Source organism: Eurytemora carolleeae, unplaced genomic scaffold (assembly GCF_000591075.1).
Source record: "Eurytemora carolleeae unplaced genomic scaffold, Eaff_2.0 scaffold83, whole genome shotgun sequence".
Classification (NCBI taxonomy): domain Eukaryota; kingdom Metazoa; phylum Arthropoda; class Copepoda; order Calanoida; family Temoridae; genus Eurytemora; species Eurytemora carolleeae.
Genome location: NW_019396027.1, coordinates 39,862 through 53,414, shown reverse-complemented (window position 1 = coordinate 53,414; position 13,553 = coordinate 39,862). Strand labels below are relative to the sequence as shown.

The following is a 13,553-nucleotide window of genomic DNA, read 5'->3' as shown; positions in this document are numbered from 1 at the left end:
AATAGACAAAAAAATAAAATATTTTTTAGAAAATATTACGGGCATTTTAGAATTTCAAGTGTTTAAATCTCTGATACCTAAATTAATTTTACTAATATCAAAACTGTAATTATATACTTTATAGTATTAGACTTTCTGGACACTCCGCGCACATTTTCTTTTTCAACTTTTAATTGAGGCTCTACATATCACGTGGATTTAACGGTTCTGTCAATATTCCAGAAACCTGTGACTTTCGATCACAATTTTACCCATTAAACATAATTTGTTTGCCTTTTTTATTTAATACTTTTTTGTTGGCATATGCATTTTGAATGAAAATGTATAACATAAACAAATCCATAAAGTAAATGATTATTGAATTAAAGACCAAAACACGTTTGATTTCAAATAGAAGAAACCGAATGCTGCTCACTCTGGTTAGTCCGGTGTGATATGAGCATGTCTTTTCTTTGTAAAATAAAAAACAATAAAAAAAGTTCGTGGATTAAATAATATTTTTAGCGCATTTTCAAAACTTAACAAAAGTCAAAAACTGTTGGACACTAATTTTTGTAATTTTGATCATTCATAAACCTTTCCTAAAGTCATGTCAGGTCCAAACACCAGTTTCGCAGTTGTGATGGTTATTGGATACCAACGGACAAAACAGACACAGACAAGCAAAACTAATATATACTCAGTTAACTACTTTCATTAGAGATGAACAGGGGCGTTCACAGGAATTGGTTCAGGGGTGGTGCTTAATATTTTTTCCCCAGAGGTGGGGGGTGGGGGTTGCGGTCTGAAAACACATTAAAAACCATATCTTTCAGACTTTCAGTGATCAGGGGGTAAAGAAGAAATGTTGACTGTTGAACATTGGAAATGACGTTACACATGGGTAGTCTCTATATATGTACATTAACTACAGTTTAAATACACAATCGTCTCTTAAGTCTCATCCTTTGTGGTTAGCCCTGTATAGTGTATAGTGTATATCCTATAAGGTCAGTGGATACGTCTATGGGTTTATTGAATACACTGTCGTATATGTGTACTCACAGATAGTTGATTGTAAACACTTTAAATTTTTAATCTTTATACACTGTACACATTCTTTTAATTATAGCTGATATAAAATGACATGCTTTATAACAACATAATAATTATTTACGGCTACTTTACAGTGAAGTTAAGTGAATTTTACTTTACCATAGGTTCCCGAGACCAATTTTATGAGTCCAACTGTGCTTCTTTTTTTAATTAGAGTTTTTATTGCAGAAAAATGTTGTTTAAAGCAGTTGGTTCCTGTCGGAAGATAAGAGCTAGATTATTTTCCTCTGAACCACCTTCTTGGAATACAATCTCGCAATTTAGGTAAATATGTAGAATATAATTAACTTCAACGGACTGTCCCCATAATTCTAATCATGAGCCTCATTTTGCCGCGTCAAATTACAAGAGAGAGGGAAGATGAATTTTGTAGATCCAGAGTAAAAATTTCGGTAAGATGCCTGAGTAGAGACTGACAGCTGGTGGGCGTGGGAGTGGATGGAGCAAGCTGTCATTTGGTACAAGTCTTCACTTTAGTACGAGTCTCAACATTTTGGTACAAACCTTAACTTTGGTAAGAGTATCTTAAAGTTGAGACTTGTACCAAAGTTGAGACTCGTACCAAAGTTGAAACGTGTACCAAAGTTGAGACTCGTACCAAAGTTGAGACTTGTACCAAAGTTGAGACTTGTACCAAAGTTGAGACTTGTACCAAAGTTGAGACTTGTACCAAAGTTGAGACTTGTACCAAAGTTGAGACTTGTACNTTGCATCTGTAGTTTAGTTTTTGGTCAGTCTCTATGCAGGCATCCCACCTCTCTCTTTCTTGTAATTTGATGCGACACTAACATAACTGACATGGGCCGCTGCCTGAACAAAAGTTTCAAGTGCCCTTTAAAGGGAATTTCCACGAAAAATGAAAGGGTTTATGAGCTGATCTCGATTTGCATTCGATGTTGATCGCTGCTAATATTATTTTTATCTGTTACATGTATTGGGAGAAAATGGGCGAAAACGCGTCAAACCCATGTAAATTCACAGAGATCGCATTTTTTCATCCAAGCCCTAAATAATTCAAAATTAATCACTTAGATATTACAAGTTATAAATGTATAATTCAATTTGGGGATTTATATGTAGTTTAAATATCAAACTCTTTTTTTATAAACAGTGTATTTTGGACGATAACTCATTGACCACTAGGTGTCTGTCCCACGTAAAATCTCAATAGTATAGAGCTAGAGACACCTAGCTGCCAAATCATTTCGTCCAATGTAAATTGTACATTAAAAGTAAGTATAATTAGTAGTCATCAAAACTGAATTAAAATTAAGACCACTTTTATTTTTCGCAAACATTCCCTTTAAACCTTTCTGTGCTTACAACATCCTCAAATACGTATCCAAAGGAGGGCAATTGGGTCGTATTCCCTCCCTTTTGGAGCAGTAAAATTTATGGTTTACAGGGGGTGTTCAGGTCCCAACTGGTGCTCCCTGATCATACTGTAGCAATATAAAGTATTTTGAGAAAAAGTGTATTACTTCCTCCCAGCTGTTCAGGATATTAATTAGTGGATTTTGCAACAATTCCTATATGGGCATTTATGAAAATCTTTCAACATTGTATAGCTAAAAGAGTACAGAGTCTAAAACTAAAGAACGAAAAGTTTTGACTTAAATTTTAAGTTCATGGTTAAATGCCACTTCTGACTTAATTTAAACCTGAACATGCTCACTCTGGTTAGTCCGGTGTGATATGAGCATTCTTAAACTGGGGCATCAAAGCAGCAATTAGAAATACCTTGAGTTATGAATTCCTTTATCCTCTACTAAAAATTACTCCCAAGGTGTACCTGCACTTACCGTGAAACTAAATTCCCGATTTAAAAGTCTATCCGCTCAACTTTGAATCTCAAAATCAAGCTAAGAACATTTCCGTGGTTCTACCGAGTTCCCTTATCCAAATTTGAGGCAAATTATTTTATGGGTTCCTAAGTTATGATCGGACAAACAAACAAACAGACAAACAGATATATTATCCTCTATTTAAGGAAGATGAGATTCTGTAAAACTTTTTGTGAGTATTAACAAGTTGTTTTGCCTTATTTTGTTCAATTCTTTAAAAACTCTGTAAATAATCTAGGCCACCTTCTGAAAGTCATGAGCTCTCGCAAGGAAGGAGGGAACCCCCGGACGCCATGAGCCTCCGCTATGCAGACACGAGACTCCCAGATTTGCTAGACAGACCGAGCCTCTGCTGTGCAGTAATGAGCATGCCCAATACATCAAAATATTCCTGTGTAATACAGGAGGTTTTTTAAAACTTTTGTTTTAAGTTTAAATAAAAGATTTTTTACAAATCTTTCGATATGGTGGCATGAGAGGTTTCTCAAAGATGAGAAGTATTTATCAATTATCATAAATAGTGCCTAATTATGACTAATTAAGTGCTATAATAAAACTTTAAACATTTTTTACACAAAGTTGAATTTCATTTCATCTTTTATAATCTTTGATTTAAGTGATACCTTTTTTGTAGTTCAAATCAAATCTAGAAAATTTGTATCATTTATTTAAATCTTAACATTTTTTGAAAATAGGTATTGTTAAATCATAGATTACAACAAAACAAACTAAGTTTACTCCAGAAATATTTTTCCAAATATCTTCCTTTCTGCGTAAGAAATGTTTAAGTTTAGTATAAATCTTATAAACCACTTGATGAGTCCATATATATGTTTAATCATGACAATCAATAAATAACTCTATTTAGTAATATTCTTATGCCACTACGTCAAAAATATTGTTAAAATTTTTCATTACACATCAAAACCAAGATTTAAAAAAAGCTGTTCTGTACGGTGGAAGCTCGTTCATTGTATAGAGGAGGTATGGTCTGCATAGTAGAGGCTCGGTCTCCCTAGAAAATCTTGGAGGCTCATGTCTGCATAGCAGAGCCTCAGAGGCTAATGGCGTCCGGGGATTCCCTCCCTCACGCAAGTATCAGCAAAGAGTATACAATACAAGCCTGTTAGAAAAAAGTTGCTGGAAATATTAATTTTGTTAAGATGGTTCTTGCCAATACAGACAAGATGGAAGGACAATGATCAATATGGACATATTAACAATGCAGTTTACCATTCTATTTATGATACAGGTTAGTTCAAGGGTTAAGCAAAGTTCAGTTAAAAGTAGATATGGCCATCACTTTCCTGAACAAACAACTTTTCAAATGATCTTTTGAAAAAAACACATTAATTTTCTTTAACTGAGCTAATCTTTCAAATAGAAAACGACCGAATTAGATGAAAAATTAATGATAATTAGGAAAACAAACAAATTAAAACTTTTAATGAACGATAAAGGAATAAATTGAAAAAAATTGACGCACCTATTTCTAGTTTCACCTGAAAAGAAATGTTGAAAAAGTGAAAAATGCTGACATTAAATGAAATTTTTTTTAAATTATGCTGAAATAGCCTTAAACTTAAATATATTTTTTTTTTAATTGAAGACCTAAACAAGCAGATGAAATGTAATCATATTTTTAAAGTTTTTGGGGAGGTTGTTAATTAACCTTATTTGAATGACATATATTCTCAATAGTACACTCTAAGCCTTTAACTTGTAGATGAAATACATCTTTTCTACTCTACAGAAATGACTAGCAAGAAATTGGCTTTAATTTTTTCCTTTTTCAGTTTAGTAAAACAGAAAAAGGTCTGCTATTGTTATGGAAAGTTTATAGTAAAATGTGCCCTTTAAACCTTTGTCTGATCAAGTATGATTATCAATGATTATATAATTCATTATTTTAATATTTTGGTTTCTTGACAAAAGTGCATTTCTATTTTTATCTAATGCAGGAAAAAAATTATCATAAAGAAACGCTTTTAAAATTTAAAAAACTACAATATCTGCAACATTATTGATCAGATAACTGTTTCAAGGGTATCGTTGTGAAGCGGGCATTGTCATTTTTGACACATATTGTTTGTTTATTATGTTTTTTTAATAATATTGATGTTTTAATGTTTTATCTTATTTTTAATTTTACANGATTTTACCTTAACGCAAAACTGTTCCTTTAGAAAAAGAAAAAAAATAATAATAGCTATTTTTGACAGTTCTAACAATAATTTTAAAATAAAATCTTGGGATTATTATAGTTTTTTCCTTATTTAAAAGAAATCTCTATTCTTTATTTTATTATATTAACTCTTTCATCTAAAACTAATTTTAAAGGTCCAAACTAATATTGTATCTTCTTTTTTACACAATACTCGAGTTTAAAGGCTGCATAATTTTCGAAAAAGGGCAACCTTAGATGACATTGTTGCCATATGGTATTGTATGTGATAAATTTAATTTTTGTTGATTTATGTCAAGAAAAAAATAAATTAAATATCATGATTTTTAGAGGGAAAAAATCGTCCAACTATGTAATACGTATATCTCTATTATTATTAATCAAATTTGTTATAATTTTTTATTTTCCAGAAATTTTCCCGCAGTTTCTAGATTTAAACTTAGAACATATTAACTATTTAAACATAGAATGATAAGATACAGATTACAGAAGAATTCATGTTGATTTTTGTTAAGATTATTAAAAACTTAAAAATAATCATGTAAAAAAACTCTAACTAACGATTGCTAAAGAAAGATGTTAACCCATCTCAATTGTATTGGAACCTGTTAAATATACGAGGGAGGGGGTGCAGAGGTGCCATGATCCCCGCAAAAATGACCTCCGAGCCTCGGGATTTGCAGAATTACCTCCAGGCCCCGCAAAACTGGTCTCCCAGCCTCCGTGACGTCACCAAGCCTGCCCCCATTCTGTCTCCACGCCCCGCATTTTGGTCTCCGCTTGTTGTTTTATTTTTTGTTTAAATTTATTGGCTTAACCAAACAAATATCAAAATATATCTCTTCATAGTAGACTCAGATAGTTTTAAGAACCGTTTAATCAACAATTTCGACATGTTGATTCATTTAATTGTTCTGGAGTTGTTTTTCTGTAAAAGTTTATATTAAGATGGAATGAGTAAAAGACGACCTTTATAAACGACTTATCTAATATTTTTGAAGGCATCATGATTTGAAGATTTTATTAACTCTCGATTCCTTAGCATTACATTTTATCATAAAAATGCAAATTAATGAGCATCTGTCCTTTAATATACGAGTTTTTGCGCACCCCCCCCCCCCCCCCTCTGTATATCAATTTTTTCAGTCAAATGAATTCTCTCGCTAAAAGAAAAACTATTTAGAATTAAATTTAACTTATTAAAGAAACAAGATATGATACGAAGCTGCCCTAACCTGTTAGTATAGCATGTAATAGATATTTAGATTATTTTATTTCTTTGTTTCAATTTTTAAAAAATAGTTCTTCAATATTTTCTAAAGCATACGATAAAAGCACAAATACAAGGATTTCACAAAAACTACCTTGTTTTGTAAATTGCCGCTGATATTGTTTGATTCGTATATGAGACCCCTCTACAATAACATTTTTCTATCTTTATACAAAACTGCAATAGTTCTTCACAATTTAAGGAATTTGTGAAATTTAGAAAAACAAAATACAAGCCTTTAATCTCAATTAAAATTCACTTTTTAATACAAAATGTTAATGTATCATTCTGAACTATTTCATCATGTTGAGAATTTTTTAAAAAAAGGTTCTTGGTGGAAATAAAAGCAAAATATTTTTTAAATGGGGGGCGTGGAGACAGAATGGCAGGAGGCTTGGTGACCAGTTTTTCGGGGCCTGGAGGTAATTCTGCAAATCCGGAGGCTCGGAGGTCATTTTTGCGGGGATCATGGCGCCTCTGCACCCCCTCCCTCTATATACATAATTTCATGATCCAGATCTTTTAAAGCTGTGGAAGTATTAAGATTAATGACTTGGGTATCTTCTGATCATATGCAAGATACTTTTTTGATACTTTTTAACATTTAATTCAATTCATTTCCAAGATTTGTTTAATACCCCAAAGTTTTCAATTCATTGTTTAATTTTGTAATCATTTTGTAATGAAACCTGGATTAAATTTTCAATGGTCCTATTTTTTTCAGTGATCAATGTGTTTCTTATCCGCCATGTTGGATTGGATTTGGAATCAGCTGTTTTACCGCGTGGTTATATGGTGACAAACAGCTGCACTTTTCTAGGATCTGCCAGGTATACAAATCTACTAAATAGGTGGGTCTAGCTTAATGCATCTTACTTATAGCATTGTTAACTTTAACATACTTTGGTAGGCGATTATATCAAAATAATGAAGATAACTTCAATTTTGATTTATGTATAGCTTTCAAGTAGCATTAATACACAAAGACATGGAAACAAGTAGAAGCTATCAATTAAAAAAGCTTCTCTTTATTAACTTGTAAACTTGTCACTAAAAAAAAGCTTATTTACAATCAAACAATTAAAACTTAAATAAAAAAATTGTCTTTATTATATTGATATAAACTTCTTCCACCATAGATGAAAGGGGGAAATCCTTCTCCCCTCAATATCAGGATAACAGGATAAAAAACATCTTCCAGTGAATCTACAATTGATTAGAAGATTTAACTGAACTGACAAAATGAAGTTAGGTTGAAGAATGGAAAACTAAGTGTCTCATTTGAGCTGAAAACTTTAGAATGGGATATCCTTAATCCTGATCGGTTAATTAATCTGGAGATTCATAAAAAGAGGAAAACAAGCATTATTAAATTTGGAGATTAAGAAAAGAGTGGATCAAGCATTAATCCCGATATCCACCATTAAAAAAATTCCCAGCTCTGTTTGATAAAAAAATCTTGAAAAGTCTGTAATCATAATTTGAAGTAACCCTCCATTTACAGAGAGTAAATGCAATTCACAACAGCTGCATAATCAACAATAAGTTTGAGTCCTCAGTTTTTTTTAATTTTATCAAGACTTCAGGGATGAATATTTCACTGAAAAAAATATACTTTTTACAACTATGCGAAATGTTTTCATTTACATTTTGTTTCTTGTTAATTTGCATAATCCTTTAATTCTAAGTTTTTGAATTCATTACACTGTAAGACGGTATATTTGCTTATCTAGTTAAACATCATAGACAGGGAAACTTCTGGCTAAGGGACTGTACACAACTTGAAGTTTTGTTCTTTATACTTGGACTTTTTCACAAATATCATACAAGTATTTAAATAAGTTGGGATCTCAGGGAAAAACGCGATGGTTAAAAGGCTAATAGGTTGGATAAATTTGCATCTGTAGTTTAGTTTTTGAAATTTTATACCCACGACTTACTTTATTATTTCTGTAGTGAAAATCCACAAATAACTCTCTAAAAGGATGGAAAAAAATCAATTTTCACATAGAAGAAGACCTCTGACCTTGATCTGACAAAGGCTTATTGTGCATCTGATATGGCATTCCATAAATGGAGGGAAATTAAATATACGATTTCTTAAAGGTAGTGTTCCTGAAAAATATAGGCTGATCCCGAATTAAATTTTTGATCCCTGCTAATTTTACTGTTATCTGTTGCGTCTATAAGGCGGGAAATAAAAAAAAAAAACCCTAATACCCGAGAGCGCAAAACCCAAAATGCAAACTGTAAATAAGTCGATTAAATTTATATCTAATCATTTTGATATTACAATGTCGAATTCAATTCGGGCGTTCGTATTAATAACTTTATTTTTCTGTTTAAATTCTGAAATATATTAAAGATTTATAGTTTAATAGGTCTATTTTTATAAAAATACAAATAAATTGTCATGCATTATTTTTAGCCTTTGTCACCCCCAGGCTACTCATAAGTGTCCACAAAAATTGTCAGCCCATTCGGTCCAGCAGTTTGGCCGGCTTTAGGGAACATATATATATGAATGTCTTGTTTTATTACATACACTTAAACGTCATTACTACTAAAATTTTCTTACTATTAATGGCTTTAGAAAATTGAAACAACACAAACTGAAATTACAAAGAATAAAGGTTAATTTATAATTAAAAGAATTACTTAAACTCTCCATAAAGATACTATGGCTTATAATAATAGTTAGTTAGTTTGCAAGAATTAAGAAGATCCTGATTATACAAGAAACTTATATTGAAATAAAAGCCAACTTGCAAAAAAATTAAATCTAATCTACAAGTTCATTTTTTATACTTTGATTACACTTTTATTGCGACCCAAAACTCTTAAATTTAAACGATGTTAAATTTGTTCTCCTCTGACTTGAAAATACCCTTTCGCAGATAAACAATAAAGTTCTGAATAAAAAACTAGATTACAGGTTCAGGGAAAAAATAACTATGAATGTTGGACAAGATAAAATATCTGCCTTTCAAGTTTTTTCATCTTTAGCGGGTAATTGTACAGGGGCGTACACCTAAACTTGACTTAATGGAGGGGGCTGGTTATCACACATTTGGTTCTGAAACTCCCCAGAAACCATTGATTTTACTTATCCAGGGAGGGGGGGGGGGCTGAGCCCCCATAGCACCCCCCTGTGTATGCCTTTGTTCCTGAGCTTTACCTTGAGTTTACATTATTCCCAAATAAAAATCCATTTTGGAAAATGAAATGATTCGGAAATTTGTTCCGTAAAGTGGAATTCCGGATGAAATGGAGACCGGAAATTTTCCAGTTTACGTTACGTAACCTTGATTTTTTCCTGGTTTATGGAATGTAAACCGGAAATTTCTGGAACCCTGTTCCGGAATTCCGGAAAAACTCAGGTTTCTATTCTACAAACCGTTTCATTCCCTAAACATAACAAATTCCAGTTTCCTTATCGTAAACCAGAAAAATTTCCAGGTTCCATTATGTAAATTGGAAAAATTTCCGGGTTCCATTCCGTAAACCGGAAAAATTTCCGGGTTTCCATTCTGGAAACCAGAATGGGAATATGAATGTGTGTCGCAAACTCAAAATTTCTTTTTTTCCATAAGACGTAGACTGTATGTTTATCCATAGGTTCCCACTCCAATATACAAAAACAGACAAGTATATAAATAAAGTGAGAACCAGAAAATTCTGGAATAGAAGGGTGACTGCACTTGAAACACGGCAATGGTTGAGTGTATACAGACCAATTTCCGATTTCCGGATAAAATAGCCGTTCCGAAATGACGGAACCTTTCCCATAATCGAAATGGAAAAAAATTCCGGATCATTTTTGTCCGTAAATCGTAACCCGGAATTCCGGTGGAAACCCTAGGTATACCTAGGTATGGGCAGGTAGGTACTCTTAAGTATATCTACTGTACACTGTATAGGTACCCTGAAGTATACCTACTGTACACTGTATAGGTACCCTGAAGTATATCTACTGTACACTGTATAGGTACCCTGAAGTATACCTACTGTACACTGTATAGGTACCCTGAAGTATATCTACTGTACACTGTATAGGTACCCTGAAGTATATCTGCTGTACACTGTATAGGTACCCTGAAGTATACCTACTGTACACTGTATAGGTACCCTGAAGTATACCTACTGTACACTGTATAGGTACCCTGAAGTATATCTACTGTTCACTGTATAGGCACCCTGAAGTATACCTACTGTACACTGTATAGGTACCCTGAAGTATACCTACTGTACACTGTATAGGTACCCTGAAGTATACCTACTGTACACTGTATAGGTACCCTGAAGTATACCTACTGTACACTGTATAGGTACACTGAAGTATATCTACTGTACACTGTATAGGTACCCTGAAGTATACCTACTGTACACTGTATAGGTACCCTGAAGTATACCTAAGGTAAACTGTTTAGGTACCCTGAAGTATACCTGGCAGGTTTAGGTGTTAGTAAGCTTGGAAATACATCTGTACGCTACAAACTATGCTTGTTTCCTCAGGTAATTTCAAGTGACCCTCCATGCAAAGGTGCTGATGTATGATTCACAACAGCACCCTGGAAACCTTTATCTCATTAATGATGAGGAAAATATTGTCGTTTCTCTAGCGTCATAACTCATAAAGCACAACTCAAAATTACTTGTACACTTTACAGTACCTTTACCCCTCCTTGTTTATTCTTGTTGTATTCAGAAGAATCCAGAGGAAAGCCTTCTTTTGAATTTGAAGGATGGTCATAACCCGACCGATCCTGTTGTTCGGAGGTAAACAATCATTTTCAATTATTGTTAACGATCTAACCATTAAGGAACGGTAATTTTTTTAGCAATTGTTGATTAGAAGAGTCAGTTGTTATAATTGGCCCTTCATTTAAAAAGGGGCAGAGACGGTTCACAATGGTACCTACATCTGATCAGTAAAGTGTTTTATTTTTATCTGACTTGAAAAGTGTTAAATTCTGATAATATCTTTGTTTTTGAAGCACAAAATGCGTAAGTCACTTTTGCAGATAAACCGTTAAATAAAAAGAAACAGTTTTCAAAAGCAAAAACATGCATGATATCTAATCCATACTTGATCAGATAATGATTTGAAGGGTACCGTTGTGGATCTGACATCCCACTCTAGAACTGCAGGATCACTTGAAAATACGTTTACTGCAGTTCCTTTCAAAGCTTGAAATGAAAATGTTTAGATTTGCTGAGAATGGATTGGTTCAGGGTGATTTTGTTCATGTATTTGTTGATCCTAAAACTGAGAAACCTGTTCATATTTCTCAAGAGTGGAGATCCAAACTAGACCTTCTTACAAACCATTATTAACCCTAGCTAATCGGACCTCTTATGTACCCACTTCCTAATTGTGAACCCCCCCTCCTCCTCCAGTGCACGGCCCACCCCAGCCTGAATAGTGAATATGGTTAACTAAATCTGAAATACAAATTATTTTTTGTTAAGGTTTTTGTTTTCTTTAAAAGAATTATACACTCCATTGATGAACGCTATAAGATGGGTTTAAAAATAAACAAAAAATAACTTATGAAGAAATTATATTTAATATAAAATGATGTATTTTTGAAAATATATATATTTGTATATATGTTAGCCATAGCTAGCCAAACGGCTGGACCAAATTTGCTGAAAAAAATTAAACTTTTTTCAAAATTCGAATTTTTAATTATTGTTATTATCTAATTTTTAATACTTTAATGTTACGGGCCCAACTGTATAATCTTTGCTTTACTGTAGATTTAAAATAAATTTCTTGGATCAAATTAACTACAATAAATATATGGCCTGAATAAGAGAATGCAAATTGCAAACCTTTGTTGTTGTGCAGAGTGCAAAATCGGAAACTTAATGAAATAATCCAACACAGATTATTCTTGGATTAAGATAGTGAATGAAGATAAAATAATTTATGATTTAAAATTTTAAAACCAACAAATCATTAATTTTAGTGTACTTGCGTTTACATTAATAAAATACAAATAGCTAAAGTAAATAGTCAGCAGTTAGAATTGTTATTCTTTCTCTGTTTTGCAAATTTGAATTTCAAAGAGATATATTCTTTAAAAAAGTATTCCTTCACTACTCAGACTGACACTGACTCCACTGACGTGTATGAAAAGAAAAAGAAAGAAAAAATTGCAAGATCTGTATAAAACAAAGTTCTTTAACCATGGGTCACCCTGTACTCCAAGAGCAGACTTTGGGTTTCCCTGTACTCCTAGTATGGACCCCGGGTCCCCCTGGTGTCGAGCAAGTTCCTCCTTTTCTCTCATGTGTCGACCATAGATCCCTCTCTACTCCTAGTGTTGACCATGTTTCTCCTTTACTCTCTGTGTGGTCCATGGGTCCCCCTGTAATCTAGGATGAGGTGGAGGGGGGAAGGTAAAGGATTCAGATGGCGGGGAAGGTTAAGGATTCATGTGGAGGGGGAAGGAAGTGATCAGGTGGCGGGGGAAGGAAATGATCAGGTGGAAGGGGAGGAAAACATCGAAATAAATCTTTGTGACTTTTCACAACATTGCTGACACATAATTTCTAGCAAAGACTTTAATAATATGCAGCATCTATAATCTGTACATAATCTTTTGTTTCTCCCTTGGGAAACCCAGTTTTTAAAAACAAGCTCTTCATTAACCTCTGAACATTCATTGCGTTAAGGTTTAGGTCCATAAAATAAATTTTTTATTACAGTACAGGAGGCTTTACTAGTTAAGTATTGATTAACCAGCTTTTTATCGAATTAAAAATGAAAAATAATATGGAGAATTAAGCTTTATTAATTAAATTGATATAAATTAAAAATTGAAATGACAAGTCAACTTCATTGTATTGATATAATCCCCTAAAACTGTATTAGTAGTATTTAAAAAGTTTCAAAGAGTAGAACTCTTGAGCAATGATAAATGTGAGGGGGGGGGGGCAAGGACGGAAAGTGAGTATAACTAAAGTCCTATGTTAGGATTGTAAACTATGGAGAACGGAAATTGGTCGGAAACCAACGTCAGTTTTGTAACTTGCAGGAATCCACCACATTTGAAACACAGTTTACAATATAATTGTTCTAAAATCATAGTTATAACTAGGGATGTTAAAATATTCATTTTTTGAAAAGCGATAGTTTCGTTGTGAAAAC

At 32.9% G+C, this 13,553-nt stretch overlaps 1 protein-coding gene across 2 annotated transcripts; it reads left to right on the top strand.

The window, feature by feature from the left end:
• The first annotated feature begins 1,244 nt into the window (after nucleotides 1-1,244).
• Nucleotides 1,245-11,948, top strand: LOC111718335 (uncharacterized). Of its 2 annotated transcripts, none has more exons than XM_023493911.1 (6): nucleotides 1,245-1,359; nucleotides 4,103-4,191; nucleotides 7,119-7,224; nucleotides 10,825-10,909; nucleotides 11,106-11,173; nucleotides 11,605-11,948. In XM_023493911.1, exons 1-6 carry the CDS (start codon nucleotides 1,268-1,270, stop codon nucleotides 11,729-11,731), a joined length of 567 nt encoding a protein of 188 aa, XP_023349679.1. In that variant the 5' UTR covers nucleotides 1,245-1,267; the 3' UTR covers nucleotides 11,732-11,948. The 2 variants fall into 2 exon arrangements, with proteins under 2 accessions (XP_023349679.1, XP_023349671.1); XM_023493903.1 differs by having other exon boundaries at nucleotides 11,103-11,173.
• Nucleotides 11,949-13,553: the final 1,605 nt, after the last annotated feature.